Source organism: Ptychodera flava, chromosome 8 (genome assembly GCF_041260155.1).
Source record: "Ptychodera flava strain L36383 chromosome 8, AS_Pfla_20210202, whole genome shotgun sequence".
NCBI classification, from domain to species: Eukaryota; Metazoa; Hemichordata; class Enteropneusta; family Ptychoderidae; genus Ptychodera; species Ptychodera flava.
This window is the reverse complement of record NC_091935.1, coordinates 1,330,177-1,356,555: the sequence shown is the minus strand read 5'-3', so window position 1 is coordinate 1,356,555 and position 26,379 is coordinate 1,330,177. Positions and strand designations below refer to the sequence as shown.

Sequence of the window (26,379 nt, the reverse complement as noted above, 5' to 3'; positions counted from 1 at the left end):
CCCGCGGAAAGGGACACTGCAGCAAATTTAGGAACATTAAAGTTTATATTTAGTTGGGGCTGTTGAGCAGAAACAGGTTGAGAAATGACGGATGGTAACGGTGCGCGGTTGTGTGGAAGATTGCTATCAGATGCAGTCGTGAGGGATGAATTCTGAGTGCAGTTTCGCTAAACTTGGCCGGTCATGTCAATTGCAAATGACAACATTTCCGCCATTTGCTTCTTTGCTGGATCGATGTATCCCTGACATATGAACTGATGCTGCCTTCGTTTCGATGATGGCTAACGCTCATGATATGCATATTGTTGAAGCCTGCTTCACTCAGAAGTGTTATCGATGTCGCCCGGATACTATGATTGGTAAGCTTATAGCGTTGACTCAATTCCGCTTGCCATCATCATTGATAAGGTGTTCTTGCCGATGGGTTTGTTGTCGAACCATATAGCATGCTCGGTGTTGTAGTTATTATACGAGGTCTTTAATTGGATTCATCTTTGAAAGCTATAGTTCGAAGGCAAGTATAGAACACTGAGGTGAATTGGGATTGGCGTACACCACACCACACCGCCCGATACACCATCGCCGTCGCACATACTTATCTTGCCGTAGTCGTCCGTTTTTATCTCGAAGTTTTTTTTTGCACGGAGGTCACGTTGTCCCTCCCTACAAAGATGACAAAAATACAACATATTGAGCCATACCTTGTGCAGCAGTACTCGCGCGACCGAGTTCGAGCGACTGAAGTACATGTATTTGGCTATATCTTAGCAAGATCACCGGTCAGTACAGCTGGTTTGTGAACAACGTTTCCCTTGCCCTGGCTCTTGAGTTGCTTACATACAGCACTGAACATCTTTCGGCAGTTGGAAAAATCTTCGCCATCAACTATATCAAAGTTTCGGCGCATTGGCGGCTGATTAAAAAATCTTTGAATGCCGTATCTCAGAGATTGAAGGGACTTTTTGGTATAGAGTTCGCCCTTCTGAGTCCGTACTTCCGCATAAAACGTACACTTAGCAGTGTCGAGGGTTGCCACTGTGAACGTCTCGATCTCCCTGGGACTGTAACCGTACTTTGAACTAAGGTAATTTTGGAAAAGCGATACTGCACCGTTTGTCGCAATTCTAGTTTCCTTACTGCCAATCTGAATTAAAAATGTCGTCCAGCTGAGCTGGTGTCAATTCAGCGTGTCGCTTTGAAACCATGATTGCCAGTACAAACAGCTGGGAGCGAACGACAATTTGTTAAGCGCAGAAACAATGCGCAGTAGGAGCTATATCAGCGCACGCGACAGGGTAGTCTGGCAGAGACCCTGCGATTCGCGTCCCTGTTGGAACACGCGCGCGCCCTTCAGAGACGCGACGCGAATCCCAGGGTCTGGACGTTCTTGCAAGCGACCGGTCGGATTTCTGCCTGATCCGGGTACTTTATAGAACTCCACATATCCGTTAATCAAAACAAAAATGACAGGTAGCACAGCAAAATAAAATGAAAAATAAAAACATACCACGTATCTAGGTCTACCAGCTACTAGTATATATTCTCTCCGCCCAGTTAGATAGGTTTCTTTTTGACGTCACTACCCTTATGAATATTCATATACTTGCAAGAACCGACAGTCGATGTGTCTGGCAGCGCGTGCTCACAGCTGCACAGCCTTCGAATGCAGGTCCATCGCGGCGCGCACAAAAAAAGGTACAGCGACTGTGGAGAGTCTAGCGACAGGGCTATATCACCAAAACCATGTTTTATCACTTTTTCTCCTAAGTCACGTGAGTGAGATTCGGCCAATCACATCACCTGGGTGATACGTGAGGTGTAATAATTCCCTAATAAGTGTTACATCGCCGGTATTTTCCTTGTGGGAATTAAGGTTTTGTTTAACATGCAAGATGACCAATAAACATGGATATGAACACCTTTAAATAAATTTGACAACAAGAAGTAAAGATGTCAATATGCATTTTTCAAATTTTTCAAATGCAGAAATACCATTAGGCTGTACAGCTTTCCAACAGCTAGACTACTGACACATGCAGCAATCTCGTTTGCCCTGACAATCATGTCATTGGTGATATTAATTAATTCTAGAATTACCATCCATAACATGGAATTGACTAATTTTGTCAGTAGCCTAACTTATGACATTATCAGACCAGTGTGCGAAATTAAGAGAAAATAGCTTCAGGTCATAAGGGCCTGCACCAAGCCAAAGCTTCAGGTCCTTACAGAAAACTGCCGGTCCTCAATAAATGCAGTTGTTAACGACCATTAAAGTAAACACTCTCTCGACTAATACTATGCTTTTGAATGTTGTAATATTTAATTTTTCATGTCCTTTTATCAATACAAAAGGACTATTGTTCACATAGATTGCAGAATAGTGTAAGTGAATGCATCATTCAGCTACATGATCTGGAATCTGAAAAGATCATAGCCCTCATCTTCCTCACTGTCATGCGCACACATTTATCAATGTTTTTTCCACCACGGGGGGGGGGGGGGACTATGGGACTAACAGGAGAATTTGACTTTTTTTCTAGCCATGTCAAATCCCCCACTTTCGGACCATAAAATGATATCAAACACCCATGGGCCGGCGAATACAGGCTCATGCACTGACTACGTGTGAGTGATGAAAGCGTGACAGTTTGTCTCTCATGACAGCCTTCTATTGGAGACGATGTTCTCCACATGGCTGTGTAAAATTGTACACTACACCAGGGCATGTGATATTGTGATTTGAATATGGTTGGCGAGCTGAAAATCACTTCTGAATTAGCCAACGTGAGTGGTAGAGAAGTGAGTGAATACCTTAGTACCCTGAAAACAGTCATGAGTAAGGGAAGTGTGTGAATAATCTTTTATGCAAACATTGATCACTACGTCTTTTTAATTGTAAAACAGGTGAAGTTATACTTTCAATTAAAAGGACAAGTATCGTAATTTTTTCTTGATTATAGAAATTGCAGACAACACAAATAGCACACGTCGCCACTCGCGGAAATAAATGCATAATTATTATTTTCTGATTGAAAAGTTTTGACAGCGATTGCTTGGGTCTCATCACATTTTAAAATGATTCTGTTTGACAGACACTCTACACTGCTGAAAACGATCGCGACACGATCAGTTAATGATACCGTAAAATCTTAAAAGACGTAATTTTTTGCGACATTTAGGCGTACAGCCCAGGATGACGGTGAGTTTTGCATGCCTGTCGTAAAACGGTATACATCGAAACAATTTGAAGCCCTACTCTCGGCCTCTGAGAGTATACACGACAAAACTGTTATGATAAGGCCGCTCTGTTTTATAAAATGTACACTTGTTATCACGTCGATATATCGTGCTAACAGTCGGTCTTGTGAACTTTGGTTGAAGACCAACGAGCAAGCAAGATGTTCTAGCGGTCCAGAAACAAACGTAGCGAAAAGTGAACTTGACTGTCGACTGCAGGTAGCACTATTGGGCTGTCGTGTAACATCTAGTCCTTGTATTGGGCGTAGTTCAAAACCATGGAGGTAAAAAAATACCTCCATGTTCAAAACCAAATATGTTTAGGCAACAGCACCGTACTCGTTACTAGTAGGTTTTTGTCTTAAACTCTTCTATGAACCGTTTATGTTTTGAACGCTTCAATTGAAAATCAAAGCAAAGAAAACGGAGTCAGTTTGATAAAATGAAGGGCTGTATTATGTACATTTGTGTAATTGTAAATTCCGAACACTTGAAGTGTGGAATTAGTGAAGTGATACTGGGTGTTGTTATCATATGACACAGATATGCTAAAATTACCAGGGTTACACTCACTAGACAAGTATTATTATAATATTGTATCGCATTGTTGCACCAAAATAAATCCATTCCATTGCTAGAATTTGCATGCACGGACGTAATTCATACTGATCTGAATGTAATCAGCTGCACCGTGCTATGCGCCTCGATCGGAGGGATTAGACTCCGTAAATGTAAAACGTCGAAAGACAAAAAATTACTATGTTGCGACATTGTCAACCCCTCCCCGTCTGGCGTACCATAGATCGAATTCCCCACTACCAGGACACGAAGTGCGATCAATATCCCCTGTTGCCCCGCACTCCCACGGTGGAAAACATTGATAGGTGCATGACATTCAAGTCTGAATCATATGATTCAAAGTTAGTCATTATCTGCATCTGTTACAGGTCTTGACGGAGAAATTTTCATCATCTATTCCAAATTCCAGTTTAAGGACCGACATGTCGCTAAAAACTTTCGGCCCGACGAGAAATCTGTCGGTCTCGGACCGTCGGACCGACGTTAATTTCGCACACTGTATCAAACCCGCAAAATTGTAACGCCTCATTTTAGCGGTTATGAAGAGAGAGGAGCAAATGAAGAGAGAGGAGCAATTGAAAAGAGTGGAGCAGATTTCATATTACTATTCACTCCTCTGAAAATTGCTTTGTATTTCTATTTGAAGGTGCTAAGCAAGGGCATCAGCCCGCGTTTGCTCATCATTCCTTTCACAAATTCTCAAGAAGTGTTTAAATTTAAAGCGCGTTTTTTTCTCATAAATTCAACAAGTGGCCCTTGGTGAGGGCTGCCGTTTTTCTCTTGAGAATAAAGCATCTCAAGCAAGAGAATGGTGCCCATTTACACATAATTTTCAATATATTTTTGACATTTCTTACGTTCAAATAATGCGTCACTCTCTGTTCATCCTGCAGCTGTCAAACGCTACGAGATGTACTTGGGATGTGAGAGTTGGCACAGCTCGCTAGCAGCTTGTGCTGACAAGGGTGGTAAGCTGGCCGTGATTACAAATAGAGCAGTGCAAAATAGAATAAGTAATCTCATCAGGGCTCGGGGAATCCTTCACTGGGCTTTCTGGTTCAACGCCCATGATATGTCTTCCGAAGGACTCTGGACAACGAGTGATGGCGTTCCGCTGACATTTCACAATTGGAATCCTGGTCAGCCTGACAACGACGCACACGGAAAGCCGAGATGTGGTGGTATTGAAGATTGTGCCGTTATGTGGTAAGTGTTACGTTCCATTAATATCTGCCATAACTTTGCCGCCGAAGAAATCAAAACCTTCTACATTCCTTCTATTAAGAGACTTGCCAGTTTCTTCAGCCCGGGATGGTGGATCAATCGGGGTCACCCTGTTTTTGATTTTGGTGATGGGGTCACCATGTTTTTGAACGGCTCAATAGGGGGAGTCAGTGTGTTTTTGAATAGTAAGACACGGGCTCATACTTGCATAAAATGCATCGTACCAGCCACGAATTGCATCATTCAGTTATATTGTTACGTCAGAAAAAAACAGTGAATTCAGCGATTTTCTTTAAAATAACATTTATGAAAAAATAATCACTAAATTAAGTAAGAAAGTACAAACTGTAAAAGCTTACAGGCTACTTATCTCAGCTGAGACGGCACAAACTCCCTGATTTAGTCGCCAGAGTTGAGTCAGGTACACTGATGGATGAGGCTTGCAGAGTCCACAGAACAAGTGAGTGTGAAGGTTCGAAATAGTCTTGAAATGATCCTGAACAGGTCTGCCTAAAATATATATCGCACTGTATTTATACTGATATTAAAAGTCAGGTCCTGAGTGGGGAAAATTACCTACATAACACACCTCTCTTCAAAAAAGAGAAAATTTTTCACAGAAAAAATCCTTTTTTTTACAAATGTGATATTAACAGTGTGACACCTTTGGCTTGACAGTCACCATTTAACGGGCATGACTTGTAGACTCTTCCCAGCAACAGTTGGTGTATTCCTCACGGCTTATGCGTATAGTTTTCAGAGCCCTCCCCCTTTTTGAGAACAAACCAATCTGATGATCGCATGAACGCATGAAACTCAATAATAGGTACCAAACATACTTAATGTGTTCTTATCTTTATTATATAATACTAGAATAATATTAGTAATAGTGTAATTTATGTAGTATTATATTTCCGTCACCTCTTCTTTTACCCTTGTCTCGGTGGTCACCCCGTTATCGAAAGTTGAAATGGGGTGGGCGGTCAGCCATTTTTTCCCAAGGGGGTCAACCATTTTTTGATGACCGCAAAAAAATCCTCCACCTCCAGGCCGAAGAAACTGACCAGTCCCTACGTTTGCTTTAGTTATCGAAAGTGCATTTGTAGTCTCTCATTCTGCCGTGTCACAGTGGGCAGCTGGATGAGAGCCTTTAAGTGCAGTCCGGGGATTAAGCCAAATTCCCATAGCGTTGATCCAGATAACGTTTTCTCCAATTAATATGCATAAAATTAATATTTGTCCGCATTTTCAGCATAAACGACGAAAAGATAACCCGCTAGTAATACAATTGCAGCTACATTTAGTAACCAACCTGAAATCGCGATCAACGCTATTGAAATGTTACAAAATTTAATTTCGCTATGTTGATAAGTTGTAATCATTAATCAAAGCTCTGGCGACCGTGAGACCGACGATTTTAATAACATTTAACGCCGAATAGAGAGATGATAACGGCTGACTTTGAAACTTGTAATAATGATGATGACGTATGTTCGTTGTTACGATGGCGATCAGTATTATCTTACTAATGCTACGAACATATATATATAACATATATATATATATATATATATATATATATATATATATATATATATATATATATTTATATATACCTTCAAGATACGCTTCGATAATCACATGCAATTGTTCTATTAAAAAAGGCATGAAAATAGTACTGAATTCATTACTTTCTCGATGGGAGTCGAACTTTCAACGTACGGTATCCAGTCATCTAGCACAGACGCATCACAGAGAACCGCCCGGCTAAATCCCACTGGTTCGATACCCGAGCCATAGTTGGTAGTTTCTGACTGCGACGCTCTCCTCACGCTGTGGAGTTCATTATTAGCACAGACACAGACACAGACACTCGCTATCACGCACTGCTCACAAAGTATCAAACTGATGAATACATCGCTTTAACTGGGCGAAAGACAGTTCAGTAAACTCCCGATTTGATGCCACCTATTTGGTCTCTCAAGAACAAGGGCCAGGACTTTGACATATCATGGTCAGTTTGGACAGAGAATCGAGTTACTCTTACATAAGCAAGCAACATAATCTTTGACTCTCAGAAAAAGCTACAAGTAATCAATTCTGACAAATCTACACTGGTAAACTAACGACCTCACTTGGTTTTAAAGTGTCGCCATCAAAACAAATATTATTTAGCGAATTTCAGCACCAACTATAGAACAATCGTACAATAGTACCTCCCAAGCCTATAAGTGGGAAAAATTCCTAAGGGTACAAGTAGTCTGACGATTGCGATATATGAATTAAACTTAAGTAACAGATATCATTACTTTTTTATATATATATATATATATATATATATATATATATATATATATATATATATATATATATATATATATATATATATATACACACAGGTAATTCACTACTTTTATAAGTTATTAAGTTATTATTGCGTGAAACCTAGATATTTTGATAATATTTAATTATTTGCCTAATGATAATAGGGTATTGTGCTGGTATGCGTGCGAATATTGAATTTATATGTTATCACAATGGTACTGGCCCAACTTCTTTCCTTTTCGTTTACTTCAGGCCAAGACAGCTGAACTATAGATGGAATGATGCTATTTGCCAGAAGAAATTTGGTTACATTTGTGAGTTTGACGACAGTAAGTTAAAAGTTACTTGTACCAGAACTGTTAACCTAATACTAGTATTCAAACAGACATTTCCCGCCCATTAGAAGGGCCTAGAGTACTTTAAGTGATATTGATAGGATAGGAAGTAAGCACAAGTGTCTTATTGGTAAATTTCGGTTTTGTAACAAAATTATAAATAACATTTAGGTTTAATATTTTGCCAACGCATGTTAGAAGATTTTGTAGATTCTAAAAGAAATCACTAATGTGATCAATAACACCGCAATATCCAGCATGTCCCTGTCACACGTCTTCTCCAACCGCATTGACAGGCAGGTTAAGATTGATGCATACGTCATTGGCAAAAAAAGAGGTTCACTTCTCCATGACATATTACAATGCAAGATTTCCACTACGTATGACCCAAATCGGGAGATAGAGGTAGTGCTTGATTGCTCACAGAGCTCTACAGAACCTAGCTGGGATCGTCATTTAAAGGCCTGCTTTGGCGCCAGGTTGTATCATCAGAAAATGTACCTACAAGATTACAATTTCAAAACAAAAGGCTATCACACCTCCATAATCCTCCACAGATTAGAACGAAGGCGATCCCAGGGATCGCTAAAAAGACCTTTAAAATGTTAAAACTATTTAAGCTATTATGTCCGATATTCAGATACCTTATGGATACGGTAACTTTGAATGATCACATTCATTTGAATCTGAGTTAATTTTTGTAATCTTTATCCCTAGAAAGTCATTTACATTACAGTGCAGACAATCAAGCCATGCAGGAATTTCATTTTCCAACGTCTATTTTCTACCTTTGCTTGTATAAAATCTAGGCACCGCAAATGAAAACGACGATAATACACAAGTGACTGCAAATGTTACAGCTTTGAACATGTCCCGTGCGCTGTCAGATCAATCAGTCAACTACCCAAACACAACGCAGCCACTTCTGTCCACCAACCTAAGGTATACGACGAAAACTACAGACATGATTAATCCAAAATCAGGTATGTGCAAATATTTTCACAAAGTTTAACATATAAATGGATTTATCTCGCTTGCAGTCCATGCTACTCTATTTCAACACTTACGTACATAATTTAACATACATACAAACGCCCACTGACAGGCTAACAGACAAAGGCACAGACACATACCACAACACAGACACAGACACACTGACGGACACACACACACACATGTATAAATAATAAAACTGAATAATTTTAAGTACAAAATACTTACATAGCTGTCACTCGTTTAATGTATATTGCTTTATAGTGCTTTAAACTCAGAGTTTCACGGATTTCGTCGATCTTGAAAAGAAAAGAATATTCAATAAGTGTTGTCGGAGCTAATCTCTTCATGCACACATGAAAACAAACATTGCTAGTCAAATTCCCGTACCGCCCACATATACTTGATCCGCCAATCAAAACCAACGACTTGAATTTCGAACTCAAAAGACAGTCAGAAGGTCACCTGAATTACATGTCAGTGTTGTGATGAGGGTCAGTCCAACTACAACTATTGAAGTTTCGAGTGGAGTTTTGAAACACACCCAGACCATAGCAGATGTGTAGAGTAAAGAACAAGGCTGGTCAACCGGTCTCTAATCTTCAGTAAATGGTATTTAAATAACACCCCAGGGTGAAGACTGGTAAAAAGAATAAAATGTACGTGTACAATGATAAAAACCACATAATTAATGGAAATAAGGCTCTAATTGATTGATAAAAAGGTAAATAGCAAAACAGTGAAATATACGCAGACGTTGTAGGGAAAAATTTCAAGGTCCACAAATCAAGGAAAGGTGGGTAAAAGACTTGGCGGAATAGAAAAAAGGAGAACGGTGTTAAAAATGACAGGCCAAACGGAAAGGAGTGCAAATTGTCTGAAATGACAGATGGTGGAGACAAATTGGCGGGAAAGGGTATTAGAGTAGGACCAACCTTGTAGGCCTTACACTGGTTATTAGAATGTCGTCATCTTTGCTGATGCACACATAGCTAAAATTATTACTGCTAGTTGATTTCGCAGCAGACACTTCGAACGAGCTTTGACATCGACCCGACGCTATTTTTGTGTTGAAGTAAATTTTGATGTTCAAACTGAAATTCTCATTCACTGTTCGTCATCTACTATTTACAAGACAAATCTCTGAAAGTCTCACAAGGACGTACACTGAACAGTTTTTTCGAGAGCCGCACTGGATGTGCTCGGTGGTATGCTGTCGAACATCGTCTGACAAATGTATGCACACAGCTGATGTACTAGGTTTTGACCTCTAACATCAACTCCGACTGTGTAAAACTTGCGATTATTGACGCCAAATTCTACATATTTATTCGGCAATCACCACACGCAGACTCATTCGAAGCTTCACCCAAAGAAAGACCGGCCCGTGGGCGCAAAATCTCGAGACAATGAAGGGCGTCATCATCGTCGGCGCTAATAATATTATATTCTGAAATATTGCGGCTTATTTGAAAGAATGAATTAAGAAATAAATATAAATAGTCAAATCAGTTCGATTAGAAGTGGCAATTCCGAGTAAGTTTCAATACCAACCGCTTTCTAAAAAGTTTAAAATGAGTTTACCTTTGAAACATGGCTTAGTCTACTGCCTATACAAGGACCGATATTGCGCAAGCTCCAAATTACTTTTACTCTATGGTGGATGTGTCTTAAAGCTGGGACTAGTATACCTTTAGGTATATTCGTCCCAGCTTAAAGTAAGAAATGTTTCAGAGAAAGTTATCTCAATATATTATTTGAAGTTTCAATACCAACGGTCTCATAACAAATATTTGAGCTATGTGACACAGGCTAACTGATAAATGAGTCGATACAACGTGAAGAAATATATGGTGTACTTGTGAATACAAAGTATTTCTGCATAGGTGGAGCCATTATCATTTTAGCAATTGAATATTATTATAGATTGTAGATAAATATTAGACTTGGTTCAAGTCTGTGATTTATGAATGTTTGAGTGGAGTGAACGCAATGATTTGTATTCTGCCTTTATGTGAAACGCGCGCGTGATTGGACGCGATGGGTAGGGTGAACGCGATGAGTGGAGTGAACGCTATACAGCGGAGTTTCACCCGGAATCCGGCAGAAACTAACTCACTACTGCGCAGACTCAAACGTGACGCATTCAATCGGTGGGAAAACCTGGCGTGAGCTGCCAAATTTCGGATAGGTTTGTACGAATTAGGAGAGACACAAGAGAAACTATTATAAATGATTTTATTTGTTTAAAATTCACCGACTTGAACCAAGTCTAGATAAATATATACAAAGACTGATTTCGTACCAAATAATGCTCATTGCGACATATATATGACAAAATGCATAGTAACTGTAACTTTTAACAATTATTTATCAGGTTTTTGTGTCATGTGTCAGCAACGGTTTTTATGTACTTCGGACCCACCGCGTATTGAAATACCCAGTACTCAGCTTGTTGACATCGGCTCTATATCTGTTCCTGCATTGCCGGTTTTGATAATCGAATTCAAATCCAGACTCCAATTTAGTCTTCAACAAGAACAATGCACGCAACACACTAAAAAGTTGCATTGACGAGCAAACTACTGGATATGTAAAACGCTTTAGGGAGTAAAACATCAAACTGTAGTTGATACTTTGAACAACAATCATCAAAAGTTAAGCGTTACTGTAGAGGAAGCTTTTAAAAGGTATCAAATATCACATTTCCTCCACCAATGCCATGCAGCGGGGTGGAGGCGTCATAAAATGTTTATCACCTTCTAAGCGGAGTCAAGTAACAGTTTTTGAGTTGGTAGAGGGGGTTCTATTATTTTGATGGAGGCGCAAAAGGCATTTGTTTGCCAGAACAACAACCGGATATATAAAGTGAACGCATCCTAAAACTAGCTTTGTAACGAAATTTGAATGTGACTTCCCCGGAAACTTACGTAAACCCACCTTTCAGTTGAAATAATGCAAGAAGACAAACCGATCTGAGTTTGCTTTTATTTCTCAGCTATTGAATTATTATAAATTGAATGAGTAATTAGTTTTATTAGTGTACAATTTAATACGGATATATATTATATAATGAACTGCATACTCTTCGAATGAATATCTCAAAATCACATCTATCGTGCACTGGCAGACCGCAAGAAATATCAGGTCCTGTGAACTTAGGGAATGAATTGATTCATATGTGAGAATCCGTTGTTGCAGAATGACCATTTTCAGAAACTCGTTAATCATGAAAGTTACATACACCCTGACCTATATATGCACCGCTTACCGAATTTCATTTGAATACAATACACATTGAAGCAACAGACAGGCTTATAATCATCATCTTAGACTCTGTAGTTGAATACAATCTATCTGGATTTTTTTGCTCGTTGTTACCAAATTGGACACAAGAAAACTGAGAAGACATATGTGCCATGTTTGAAAACTGAATGCAAAAAATATTCAGGTCAGAGGATAAGTAGAAAAGATCGAGTTGCAGGAAGCAAAATATTTTTTTCTTTGCCAAACAAAATTTTTTAGACAAAGTGAAAATTTTTATGCTACAACTACAGAAATTATTATAATGAATTATATATTATTATAATGAAGGCCTACAACCAAAATTTCCAACTGAATGAATGCATGAATGAATGAATGAATGAATGAATAAACTTTAAACAAAGTTTACTTTTAGTCGGCAGACGATTCGGTCTATACCTCGGATGCGAAACTTGGCTTGGGTCACATGCCGCATGCATTGACAAAGGCGGAAGACTGGCCAAAATCAGTGACAACGAAACTCAAAGCAGGATTGAACACTTGATTAAAGAGAATGGGTTCGATCATGAGACTTATTGGTTCGATGCGCATGACCAAACTGAAGAAGGTACTTGGACGACCTACGACGGGGAGCGTTTGAATTACCACAATTGGGCGCCTGGCCAGCCAGATAACTATGGTTACTCCAACACTCGATGCACTGGAATTGAAGATTGTGCTGTTGTGTGGTATTAGTTGCAAATTCTTTTTCATTATCACATTATAATCTGATGTATAATTGATTTGTTTTTTTCTGACAATTGCCAAATTTTGATCAGACCCTCCAAATAGGCAAAAGGCACAGCTCGTAAAAGGCGGATTTGTCATTTTGTACATGGTCAAAGATATTGCCTCGTTAGATAGCTTTAAGGCAATGAATGGTCGGAACTGCACTCAAAGGTCGTATGGGACCAAAATGACCAATGTTATTTTTTTAACACTGTATCCAAGGTACATTGACGATTGATGAAAGTTAGAGCATGTTTGCTATACATCGTGAAATTTCAATGTTGCAGCTACATTGACGTGACTCACCTATATATCGTGGATTGTGTGTAAACACTGAAGAATGTTGCTCATGCGCACTTCGGACGAGCACACTTCGTTGTTCTCGTTTTGCGCGAGGAAAAGTTTAATTGCATTCTCGCTCATGCTAATGTTAATCATTTTATGAAATGATTCGAATTAGCGCGGCAAATTATTCTATATTCAATGATTCTTGAACTTTAATTACTCTGTATTAACGTTATGGGATAATAACCGGCCACAACGAAATTTAAATTTTCATAGAAACAAGTGGCAAATCGTAAGATTTTTGAGCCTTTGAAATTTATCCTATCGAAACATTCTTGCTTTTCGATATTCTTTGTAGCGTGACGCGGCATGTTTTCTATTTTTTATTTGTTTTCCGGTCGTTTACGAACTTTCCACTTCGATGATATTCATGTAAGAAATTATAGGTCGCAGTAGATCGGAATCCTCAGGCCCGCACTCTGGCAAATTTCATACTTGACTTATTCCTTTAAAGTTTTGTACAAGTGTTTTGGTTTCTAAGTTGTATTTTCACTAGAACTCAAATATTAGTTACTGTTAAGGACGATGCGCATGCCTGCCTTTTCGAGCTACATTTTCGACGAAGCTAAACACACTGCTAAAATCGTGAAGAATTACAATAACATACAAACAAAACATAGAAAACAGTGATTTCACAATGGTATTGATAAACTGTTTAAGATGTGGTGGCTGTAAACATCCTCGCTTAATGAAAGATAACAGACACTATCTGTCAACCAATCTGTTACATATAAAGCTTTCATACTTTTATAACCGTGGAATGTGAATAATTGTTGTCTGCTCTCTCAGTGTACTAAAAACTGTTGCACAATTTATAAGCTGAGCCAAAAAGCTGATATTTATAAGCTCACTTTCATCGTCAAATTGACTGTTTCAAATCTCCTATCGTTTGAATAGGCCAAAGCGGCAGAGCTTCAAATGGAACGACGCCCTCTGTACAAAAAAGTACGCTTACATTTGTGAATTTGACGTCACAGGTAAGGCAAAAGCACTCTCTTTACATTTCCTACATCAAGCAACTTGTATAACCTCATTATAAATTGTTTGATAGTCCTGTTACTGTGGTATGTGAAAAGTCTGTGTATGAAGCATGGTCCTATTGTATGTGTAATTTAACTTATGTACGTATGTGATTTGTCCGATCCTTGACACTTTGTTTCTAAATGATCACAAAAATAAGAAAGCTTTGCAGCAACAAATTTTTGGAGGTTACCTCTAACTTGAAGAGAGACGAATGTACCTGTTAAAATCGAAAATTTAAGTGATCAAAAGTTTTGAAAATACATTCTGATGTACAAGTTCGTTTACTTTCTGTTACGGAACGATTTTACAGAAATAGAAGCTGAGGTCACGGAAAGTTTTCCAGTTGTAACAGCGAAGCCAACAAGAACTGTTTATTCAAGAGAATCGATCATAACTACCGCCAAGAACAACACAAATGTAGATCTGACTACGCGAGTCAAAGTAGTTGACACAGCTAAAGCTACGGACAAATTGGTACCTCCAAAACATGCTATGTTGTCACAGCCTGATCCCGACAACAGCGCGAACGGAAGTGCAGGTACGTACCTTAAAAACCGAGGTTGTAACTTTAAAATTAACTTGATGATCGTTATAAATGCTTGTCCTGCTAAGTGTTCGAAGACAAAACCAAGTGTAAACCATTATATGTATATGTATATGCAAGATTATTGTCGTGTTTCCCTATTCGTATCATAGTTTTCATGAGATTCAGATTTAGATTCAGAAAAAAACCTACATTATCTCTTATAGCTAGATTCAGAAAAAAACTGATATTATCTCCTATTAAGAAATTTATATGTGGTTCAGAATCTTAACACCAAACACAAAATACAATACAAGAATTATAAAACATAGTAGCACGCGGTAACCAGGTTGACCACGAATTAACAAATGTTTTAACTCTCTACAACTCTTTCTTTTTCTTGCTCTTGGGCGACTCTCCCTCCGCTCCCTTCCTCGACTGTATCTCTCTTCTGCGCTCATGTCGTATTTTCGTTATATTATGTTTTTCTTGTGTCTCGCGTCTGTTTCTGGTCTGTCTGTATGTCTGTCTTTTTCTTGGTCTATCCGGTCCGTCTGTATTTCTATCTTTCTCTTGTCTTTCTGTATGTCCGTCTTTCTGTCGCTGGTCTTTCTTCATGTCAATCGCCGCTGTCTCTGTGTCACTCTGTGTCTCTGTCCCTGTCTGTCTGTCTGTCCCCTCTCTGTCTGTCTCTGTCTATGTCTGTCTGTCTGTCTGTCTGTCTGTCTGTCTGTCTGTCTCTGTCTGTCTGTCTGTCTGTCTGTCTGTCTGTCTGTCTGTCTGTCTGTCTGTCTGTCTGTCTCTCTCTCTCTCTCTCTCTCTCTCTCTCTCTCTCTCTCTCTCTCCCATAGATTACATGGTCACGGCAGAATTGATTTTATCAATATTCAACTTTCTTCTTCTTTTCGGACTGGTGATATTCCTATTTCTTTACTTGTGCAGGAAAACGTAAGTAATGTTTATGGCGACGTTAGTTTTCGATTAGTACGACATCATTATTACGTCATTTGTCAGACTTAAAAAAATTCTGATGTGCTGTTGTTGTTTTAAGGTTGATGGGGTGTCATTTATTGCATAGTCGCAGTCAAAACTAATTTTAGTTGGTAATTTACAATGCAAATATTGCGAGGGGAAGTGGAGATCTTTGAAAGGGGTGTCATTTCGTTGATGAATGGATAATGACATGAGGTTAAGACCCTGTATACCTTGAAGATTTAGTCAGCGTATGCCAACGTATGGGAAATTTGGCGAATACGCTGGACGTACGTCGAATACGTTATGGGTGAGTTTTGTATAAGTTAAGAACACGCTGGTATACGTCGTAGTACGGCAAGGTCATCGAAAAATTTGTGCATGTACAAAACTTTTCGACGTACGCTAGCGTATGGCTCATACGTCCCGCGCGCGCGGCCCTTAGGTAGCGCTCGTTGACACACTTTGACACACGTTACTTGTAAGTAACTAATAAATCGAAATGCGTCGAGGTAATTGTCTAGCGTACCCAAAATGTATTATTGACCAATAACGCGGTTAGAACCTATATCGAACTTACGCCAACACATATCGACGTGTGTAGACGTATTTGACGTGGTCCAGACGACCTCAGAACGTGTTTTTAACGTACAGCTACACTCCCTTGATGAGCTGATGTCCATGTCATCCGAGAGATGGAGAATCCGGCAAGGCTGAGACGAGAAAACCTACTAGCTGTCCTGTGATATAAGCATGACCTCATCGATTTGACACTGTACCAGTTGCCTGCCAATAGAGCCAGGAGAGGGAGGCGAACGGAGGAGAAGGAACTGGGTGAGACCATCGATCGGGAGGCAAATGTGATCTTCGGAGATACGCTGCCGCGCGCTATGCATAAGTCAAACTATCGTATGGCATAAGTTTTGAAGGCCGGTAACACGTTAAGCATTGATATAAATTATCTATAACTTATTGAAACGTTCTGTATAAGTTACTAATACGTTATGTATACGTTCAAATCGTTATGTATACGCTATGTATACGCCATGTATACGCCATGTATACGCCAAAATTGAAAATACATCGTTAAGTTCAACGTAAGTCAGCGGTCTAGAGAAATTTTCGTACGTCGGCATACGCTGGCTAAATCGTCAAGGTGTGACAGGGTCTTTAGATGGACTACGTCCATTTAAAGCCGCACTTTTCAATCCCAGGTTCTCGCATTAGTGGAGTTCTCCTCCCAGTCAAACACTTGGCCAGTACGATGTTTGATTTCTATAACATTGATTACACAAACTGATCTCAACCTTTTTTCACATTTTGCTAATCCTGCAAACAGAGTTTATAGAAGCGTTTGATTGACGGTCGGTTCAAATCGCCAACGGTCATTGATTCCCCACCACAAACGCTCGAATTTCCTAACAAATTGTCTTCCAGTCGCGTTAGACTTTGAATATAACCACAGAGTTCGATCGGCAGTAACTTCGCACTGACCGCTTGGCAGTCTGCCTGTGTTTTTGTGGCCGGGGAAAACTAAAACGTGGCATTTTCTGGAGTGTGTGCCCGCGTGTTGCCTGTTTGGTGTCCACTTACACGATGAACACCGCCATAGCTTCGCATCCTTTTAAAGGGAGTTAAGTGCACTAAGTTTTTTCAACAGAGGATATACTCCTTTAAGACGTTCATATGGTACTTGAGATGGCCAATAGCTACATGACATTTTTAAATTACTTAGGCGAAGGAACACAGATGTCTCGTACCACACCAATCACACGTGAAATAAACAAACCCAAACAAAAAACACAAAAAAGCAACTAAAGAAAATAAGATATTTTAGCGATGCTATGCACATGAATCATAAATAGTATGACAAGACAGGAACTTGCTACATTATCTTTGTACACAATCTTGGACTGACCTATGTTGCGGCTAGTCAGCTCAGAGGAACAAGAGCACGTAATTTATCACACCAGATAATTATGTGAAAGTATTTTATAGTTGTTTGTGGAAAATAAAAACCTTTTCCACTTTGAGTGAGGTTACCATTTCTCTCAGAAACAATGGAATCTCGGGCCCGATTAGATAGTGGTATTTAATACAAATATTTGCACTGATACTTTTAGAGCGGAAACCCACTTTCGTTGCAGAAAGAATATTTGGTAGAGTGGATAGATAATTGAACAACATACATGTAGCGTATTTAAAGGTCTGGTGAAACGCCCATGTTACAAAATCACAGAAATACAGTTGATGGTCTATAAAACAGTTATGTTCATTTCTTTTTTCGTTTAGCGCGCGTGATCATTATGAAATATGGCAAAAGAAAAATGCAATGTGGGCGCGTCCCCCAAGCCTCTCCTGTCGACTTTTTTCGGCTTTCCGAAGTTTGCCCGACGCCGTATCTCATAACGGGAAGTAGCTATTTCACACCTCCGTAAGCTCCCCACGGGGGTAACTTCTAGGGTTTCCGCTTACATGATCAGTACATGATCATGTCCTCCTTCACTATGGGAAGACGTTGTCGGTTGCACGCACAAGAATAAATTACTGAAAATATCAACACATCAACCTTGTATCCACTTGTCTTTTTTTAACACTGAAGATTACATGATTCTGGATTGCCATGCAAATCGACAGCAACATTGAACGTAAATGGGACCGCAATTAAAATGCACTACAATGGTAAAAAAGTAATGGTTCCAGTACACGTCTAATATCGTTATCACCATGTAAGGTTGAAGTTTCAATCAACGAGAAATGGCCCCAATCGATATGTGCCTGTTTTTGTTCTTTTTGTCGACCATCGTAGCATTTCGCTTTTCTTTTAAAACTCTATACTTACTATATTCTTTCCTTGCAGGCACAAATGCGGCAGTGTTCTCCGCGAACCCTTTTCCCAAGACCTTGACAAGAAGGAAAAGGGCGACGAATTTAACAACACAATATTTTGAAAATCTTCATTCGTTTTAGAATTCATGGCCACAGTGGAGGAAGATCACCAAGCTGCAGTGGATGACTTCCAGTCTGTTATTTTAAAGGTATACTGTCACCTGTTCTAATTTCGCTACTGTTACCATGGAAAGAGAAAATCTAAAAAAATCACAGATTTTAAGCGAGTGACCGGTTTTTAAAAACAGCGCCCTCAAATGGGCATTTTGAATACCAAGGAACGCCCCTTTGACCATATATGGGCACATTTAGATTACAGGTGACCGTACATCTTTAACAGAAATGAGATGGCTTGCTTTTTTTACTATGCTTTGCGATCAATAATCGGAATTTACGAGTATGTATTTTTCTACCAAATTTTATATGTCTCCGATGGAGGTGTTTATACCAATTTGGTCAATTTTGTTTTACCTTTTCTGTTGTTTTTTCTGAGTCATCGGTGTTTGGCAATAAGGTCAACTCCTGAATTTCAAGGAAAATGTTATCTTTATAACAACGAAAAACATAAAATATGAAAATGTTGATGTCATGAGAAATGAAATGTAAAAACAACACCTAAACATTACCGAAACGCAAAATTCTAAACATCGTTGAGTCTCATAAATACGTCATATTTGAAAATACCCTCAACACATTCATGATAGTAGAAAATAATTTCAATTGAAAAAACCTATTGATTCAGACTAGATGGATAAAAGCTGTGGATCTTTACAAACGCGAATATATGGTCTGTACTGCTGTGAAAAACCTTAGAGGAACTCTTCTAGGATGTCGGTACAGACAGAAGATTTACCATAAAGGCATGTAACGTTTCAAAGTGTTTACAAGTTTAAAGAGCTTTTCTAAATTTGCATTAAAATGTGTACTTTTAGGCAACAGCATTGTCTTGGATGACATACAAGTGTCCTTCACAGGGCATTGCTCTATAAAGTTTGTTGGCAGGAAGAAATTATTTAATAAGTTTCACATTTTGGCATACGTCCCGCTTCACTTCCTACATCGCTAGAAGAATATAAACATCCAGTGGTTGAATGACATTGAAGAGATGTTTATAAGTTGAGCAGAGATCACGTGATATTACGGATATGAAACTATAAAGCGATACCGTATCAATATCAATTTTTGTATGCGGTTATTTCCGTACATAATAACATTAAAAACCTTAGCATTTGTAAACAGTGGCCAGAGGCGAGTGTGCCGAACTTGAGTGCCATCGTTTGACCAGAAATGGAATCATATCCGGTCATGCGGCCAAATGATAGCATTTGTAAACAGTCCCTATTAACTAAAGTGCACTGAACTTAGAGTCTTATTGTTTAAGGTAGATCGCACCTCGGGGACAGATATTCGGACTCTCAAACTTTTACAATTCCTTTCTGATATACCACTTGTTGGGGTTCATTTTAAAGCTCTCGGCGTAAAAAGACTTTTGACCGACTTTTTTATAGAGTTAACACAGGGATGGCGGCCATTTTGAATTTTGAATATCGGTAAATCTTGGGTTATTTGTTTCTCTCGTACCAAAATTTGCACGGTCACCCCCGAATTTTATTCTTGATTTTGAAAAAGAATGATGAAAGATTCCTTAAGCAAAGTTTGAGGAAAAATTTTATGGTTTTCACTTTCGAGGCGCATACTACCTTAAACAGCAACTTTGCGTTCGATTTGTAAAATCGTCTGTTGGTGCTTTACCAGCTGAGATTGTCCTGTTCGTGTTTCTTGATGTGTAATGATTCCAGCGACGATTGATACCGTCTATCTGACGTCATTACTGTTTGCAAACAGAGGAAAATGTTGAATTGACGTAATGTTCAATTCATCTCATACAAGCCACACTGTCGATAATCTTACCAAAAAATTACCTAAGCAAGATAATGTTGGAAGATAGTGTCACAAATTTAAATTTAAGCCTGGATGCAATGTCATCTTTATGCACTAATTAAATTTCACATATTTTCTGTTTTGCTTTTACATTCTATATTAAGTAAAATATGAAGTTTCAGTGTCTTTTAAGTGTCCTTTTAAATTTCTTTGCAATAAAAAATTAAACTCTTGTTTATCTCGTGTTGACCTTCATTTTTTTGGTTTTGTCTTTTGTCTGAATCATTTTGTTTGGCGAGAAATCAAAATATGAATGAAGAGAAGTAAAGAATATTTCTCATATCTTGGTCAAATAAACCAAACATAGTACGAAAGGTCGTGAAAGGAGCGTGCGCCAACGGTCACTTTGGCAGGATATCTCAACTCTTGTTATAAAAGTTATACTTAAGATTGAGAATATTTTGTTTGTAATGAAGACACTGTGGTACTTGAACGATCTGGTCAGTCTAGTTGTTACAAAAGCACAATGTATTGATATTGAAAACAACGGAAATCAATATTATTAAGTCGTGACGGGCAATAACGTTTGCGGTGTGCTGATTGTCCGCATACAAACAATTCAAGCCTTGTTGCTAAGCAACCCCTTTTCTTCCATTGCTAATTGAGAAACTAGACACTACTCAACATAACACTGTTACCGATAACGTAAACTGATTAAAGTAGATCAGCGTGGTTTATTCCAGGCAATGGATCTACTCAAGAATAAAATGGACACGATATGCTCCATACACTAGGTACCCAGAGATCACGTGCTGGGGGTACAAAAAACAGTACGTAAATATATGTATTTCTGTGCACGTTTGTGTACATGCTTGTTAGGTCAATTACCCTGAGTGACCCCAGATTAAAACAAATTGCAGAAATTGTTTTTCTTTTGTGTTTGTGCCCTGTCTGAAGTTTTTCCAATATCGGTTGAATCTTTGTGGAGATTAATAGCTAGTTCACTGCCAGGCAGAGTGCGTTGGTTACCCATGAAGATAGTCTGTAAAGATAATAGTACCTGAACTTGAGTTTTCTAACCCAGCAAACATTGCCTAACTTGAGGTTCAGATTTGAAAGGTTGGTGAGAAATCAGTTTTAACCTAACACATTATTCAAAAGAATCGATCATACGTAGCGCTGTCAAGAACAACACAAATGTAGATCTGACTACACGAGTCAAAGTAGTCGACATAGCGAAAGCTACGGACGGCTATGTTGTCATAGCGTGATCCCAAGAATCTGAGCGCAAACGGAAGTACAGGGAAGTACCAAATTAATCGGGAGCTAAAACAGCATGGCTAAATTTATTTTACTCCAGTGTACCTGTAAGGTAAAGTACCCTGAGTGACACCATGTCAATCCAAAGCCTAATTCCAAGTTAGTTCACGGTCATTGGGAGTACTTTGGTTACCCATAGTAAGCAAGGAAAGTTTTAAATTAGTTTGAGTTTTCTGCATGCTGAAATTCTAATTCAACTTGAGATTTACATGTGAAATATAGGTGATAAAAACCGTTTCATACTCCTAGGGATGTGTAAAGTACCGTGAGGAGTTAGTGTCAGAAAATGTTGTCTCTCTCAAGGAAGCAGGGGCGAGTACTCGGCCGTGTGGGGTCGTTTTTGGGTACCCCAAGAAAAGAAGGTCGCGGATTAAGGAAGCGGACAAAAAGTCCAAAATGGCCAAACTTTGACGTTTTTTCTCTCGATATTCAAATAAACAGACTTATTTTGCAGATTTAGCTTATGTTCAAGCCACCTAACAGGTCAATTTATGGATGAAAAGCCTCCACAGCTAGGTAAGCTTTAATCCATTCAAAACTACGTTCTGTTCAGAAGATGTCTAGCTACGAATCATTCGGGCATCTTTCCAAGTTAATTGGGAACAAAAACAGCAAAGCCTTGCATGGCTGAAACTCTATTCCTCCGATGTACTTTTAGGGTCAATGATCTTGAGTGACCCGTGTCAATCCAAAGTGCAGAAATGTTTTAGTTGGTTGCTTTCTTTTTGAGTCCTGTCTGAAGTTTTTCCAATAGGGTGGACCCTTTGTATAGATTAGTTAGTTCGCTGTCATGCGGAGTGCTTTGGTAACCCACTAGAATAGTCCGTAAAGAAAGTAGTACCTTATTTTGAGTTTTCTGAGATGAGCAATGATCACCTAACTTGAACCTCAGATTTGAACGGTTACTGAGAAATATGTTTTAGCTCCCAATATTATATTCATGTCCATGGAAACTATGTGGAGGTATTATTTCACTGTCATGCAGAGTACTTTGGTTATCCATAGTCGGCATGGTAGGTTGTACCTGAGTTCTAGTTTTCCGACATCGAGAAATTCTTGTTTAAATTTAGATTAGCCTGTGAAAAGATACGTGATAAAAACCGTTTTACACTCCTACGGATGTGTAAAGTACCGTGAGGAGTTCGTGTCAGAAAATGTTGTCCCTCTCAAGGAAGCAGAGGCGAGAACTCGGCCGTGTGAGGGCGTTTTCGGATACCCCAAGAAAAAAAGTCCGCCGGAATAAAAGTCCCAAAAATGGCCGAATTTCCCGCGGTGTTTATTTTCAAATTCAAATAAATTAACTTACTTCGCAGATTTAGCTTATATTCAAGCATTTAATTAACACGTACTTTTGACTGAATGTTTGAAAATGGAAGGTGAAGTTTGCGTTAAGGTGTGAATGGGGAAGCAATTCAATGCCACACAAAACCACGAAATATGCAGTTGGCTGCAATAAGTTATTTTAATTTGTGTGCCAAATTCGATTTCTTCACTTTATCACATGACTGGGCGAGTGCGTTCTTCCTTATATCCATGATGATACGATGCTGAGTTTCCACAGCCATGTAACAGTTCAAAGTTAAAACTCACGATTGCGTACGGGTCGATTGCTTGCTTCTCCGAGTCGTTGAAAGCTAACTTTAATGGCGATAATTTAGTATTTTAAACTGCAAACACGATTGGAACTAATTTGGGATAATTGGATGGTGAAGTAATGTCGATTTAATCTACAAATGTTATCTCATCTGCTTTTCTTTTTATATTACACACTTGTTTTTATGAGTAATTTGCGATATTGCAACATTCAGCTATATGGCAACTAACACTTTTGAGAAATTTTCAAAATATGAAAATCCAATTATCCCAAATTAGTTCCAATCGTGTTAGTGAAATAATTTGCGTCTCATGTCGCATCGTTCCCAGGGATTGTACTGCGCCCGCGGCCCCTTGGCAAAAGCCTGAGATCCTAAGTTTTGATATAGCTCAGTACACAGAGTGCTGTGTATGTAAACACAAAATGATTTCAGTCTTAAGAGTTATTTACATAGCAAACGTTTGCATAACGATCCAGTTCGAAGTTGAGACAGCTTTGCCACACTTTTGCAGTATGATCGAAATCACATTTCATAATATTTTTGATTATTAAAGTGGTTTTATTTCGGAAAAGGTCAAGGCCATTTGGGAACTGTTTACCCGCTCCGGTGGATCCTTATTTTTTGCCTGGGGTAACCAAAACGCCCTCACACGGCCGAGTACTCGCCTCTGCTTTCTTGAGAGGGACGACAGTTTCTGACACTAACTGCTCACCTCACTCTACACATCCCTGGAGCATGAAGCAGCTTTTTATCACATGTTTTCACATGTTAATCTCAAGTTAAACAAGAACTTCTGCATGTCGGAAACTGGAACTGGGGTACAACTTACCTTGCTGGCTATGGATAACCAAAGCATTCCGCATGACAGTGATCTGATTAATCTCCGCAAAGTTTCCATTGACACTGAATATGATATCGGGAGCTAAAACTAGTACTGATTTCTCACCAACCTTTCAAATCTGAAGCTCAAGTTTGTCAACTTAGGCAAGAGTAATGCTCAAACAATAGAGGCCGAGTACTCGCCTCTGCTTTCTTGAGAGGAACAACAGTTTCTGACAAGAATTTCTGGATTTCGGAAAACTAGAACTCGGGTATAACTTACCCTGCCGGCTATGGATTACTAACGTACCCCGCATGACAGGTTCAGACGGGGCACAAAACAAGCAACAAAACAGATAATTTTCTGCATTTTGGATTGACGTGGGGTCTCGGAGGGTCATTGACCTCACAAGTAGACTGGAGTAAAGGAATTTTCGGCACGCAATTCTTGGCCCTTTTGGTCCCCATTAATCAGGGGAAGATGCCCGATCGTTTCGTAGTTGAATGTCTTCTAAAAGCAATGCAACACTCTAAGTTTTGACTGCATTAAAACTTAGCTACCTGCGGAGGCTATTTATCCAAATATTGACCAAGTAAGTGGTTTTATGTCGGAAAAAATCAAATATACGCTTGAGTATCAGCTTGACATGCTTAGAAAGTTTACTTTTTGAATTTCTGACGGGAAAATTTGGCCCTTTTGGGAACTGTTTGCCTTTTTTGTCTGGGTAGCCAAAAACGCCCTCGTACAGCCGAGCACTCGCCTCTGCTTTCTTTGAAAGGACAACAGTTTCTGACACTAATTCCTCTCCTCACTTTTACACATCCGTGGGAGCATGAAGCGGCTTTTTATCACGTGTCTTTCATATGTTATTCACAAGTTAAACAAGAATCACTGCATGTCGGAAAACTAAAACACAGATACAACTTACCCTGCCGACTATGGATAACCAAAATACTCTGAAGACAGTCAAATAACTAGTAATCTCCACAGACATAGTACCTGAGTTTGATTTGTCGTACATGCAGCCATGTTTGTTGAATTTTAGATTAAGATATGAAAGATACGTGATAAAAAACAGTTTTTTAGTCTTAAGAATGATCAAATTCAGATGACGAGACAGCTTCAGAAAATGCCGTCCCCTCAAGCAAGCAGAGTCGAGTACTCGGCCTTGTGAGGCAAAAAGAAAGGTCCATCGGAGCGGTCAGTTGCCGAAATTGGCCAAATTTTTCCTTTTTTTTTCACTTGAAATTCAAAGAAATAAACTCGCTTTGAAGGTCAACCTGTAATTCAGCATGTAATTGACCTTTTTTTAACAAATAGCCGCCCAGCAAGTCAATTATTGAGTAAAACGCCTCCAGAGATAGGTAAACTTTAAGGTTGTATGTGCCCCAAAGAAAGACTTAAACTTTTGCTCAAACTTTCCATAAGGAATATTTCAACCATCGTCTATCAAAATCAAGAATAAAAATTGGGGGTCACCGTACAAAATATTGTACCAGAGAAGTTACAAATTATCCAAGATTTACCGATATTTTCAATTCAAACTGGCCGCCAACTCTATGACACTCTACGGACAAAAATACAATTTTCGAAAATAAAGACGGCGAAAAGTGTTTATACACGAAGAGCTTTATAATGAAACCCTACAAATTGTATATCAGAAAAGAATTGAAAAGATTTGAGAGTCCGAATAACTTTACCTGAGGCGCATTCCACCTTAATCCAATCTAAACACTGAGAGTGTTACATGATTTCTAGAAGACATTTAGTTGCGAAACTGTCGGGCATCGGTTCAATATTTTCCCCCGATGAATTGGGACCAAAAGCAGCGAAGCATGGCGTGCGTTTAAGTCTTTGACTCCAATGAACTTGTCAGGCCAATGACCCTAAGTGACCCCATATTAATTCCAATATGAAAAAAGGGAAATCGACTAAAAAAATAAAAACTGTGAAACTTCCAACCCTTGGTGTAGGTTCGGAGGTCGCGGAGCACCAGAGCATCCGCAAACGGATTACAGTAATCTTACAGTGTGTGACAAAGTGTGCCAGGGGAGACATTTGGATACACTATTCGATACTGTACTCCCATTAGAGTAAATGAACATTCTGAGGCCAAAAGGTAAATTTAGCGCAGAGCACAACAAATTTTACAATTCATTAAATTACATAAAATGAGGGCGGCATGGAGGGGCAGTGGTAAGTGTATCGGACTCACTAGTGGAGGATAACGACTATTCTTTTCTTTCTTTCTATTCTTGGTTCCATCTTTTTCTTTATCTCACC

General features: G+C 39.1%; 1 protein-coding gene across 1 annotated transcript in view; it reads left to right on the top strand.

Moving 5' to 3' along the window:
* Positions 1-20,597, top strand: part of LOC139138149 (C-type mannose receptor 2-like) — a 40,417-nt gene extending 19,820 nt beyond the window's left edge. The window contains exons 2-9 of the mRNA XM_070706378.1: positions 4,713-5,025; positions 7,621-7,697; positions 8,513-8,686; positions 12,376-12,688; positions 13,971-14,050; positions 14,407-14,634; positions 15,471-15,567; positions 18,452-20,597. Coding sequence (XP_070562479.1) covers positions 4,713-5,025; positions 7,621-7,697; positions 8,513-8,686; positions 12,376-12,688; positions 13,971-14,050; positions 14,407-14,634; positions 15,471-15,567; positions 18,452-18,542 — 1,373 coding nt within the window. The 3' untranslated portion in view covers positions 18,543-20,597. The remainder of the gene's footprint in view (positions 1-4,712; positions 5,026-7,620; positions 7,698-8,512; positions 8,687-12,375; positions 12,689-13,970; positions 14,051-14,406; positions 14,635-15,470; positions 15,568-18,451) is intronic.
* The last annotated feature ends 5,782 nt before the right edge of the window (positions 20,598-26,379 follow it).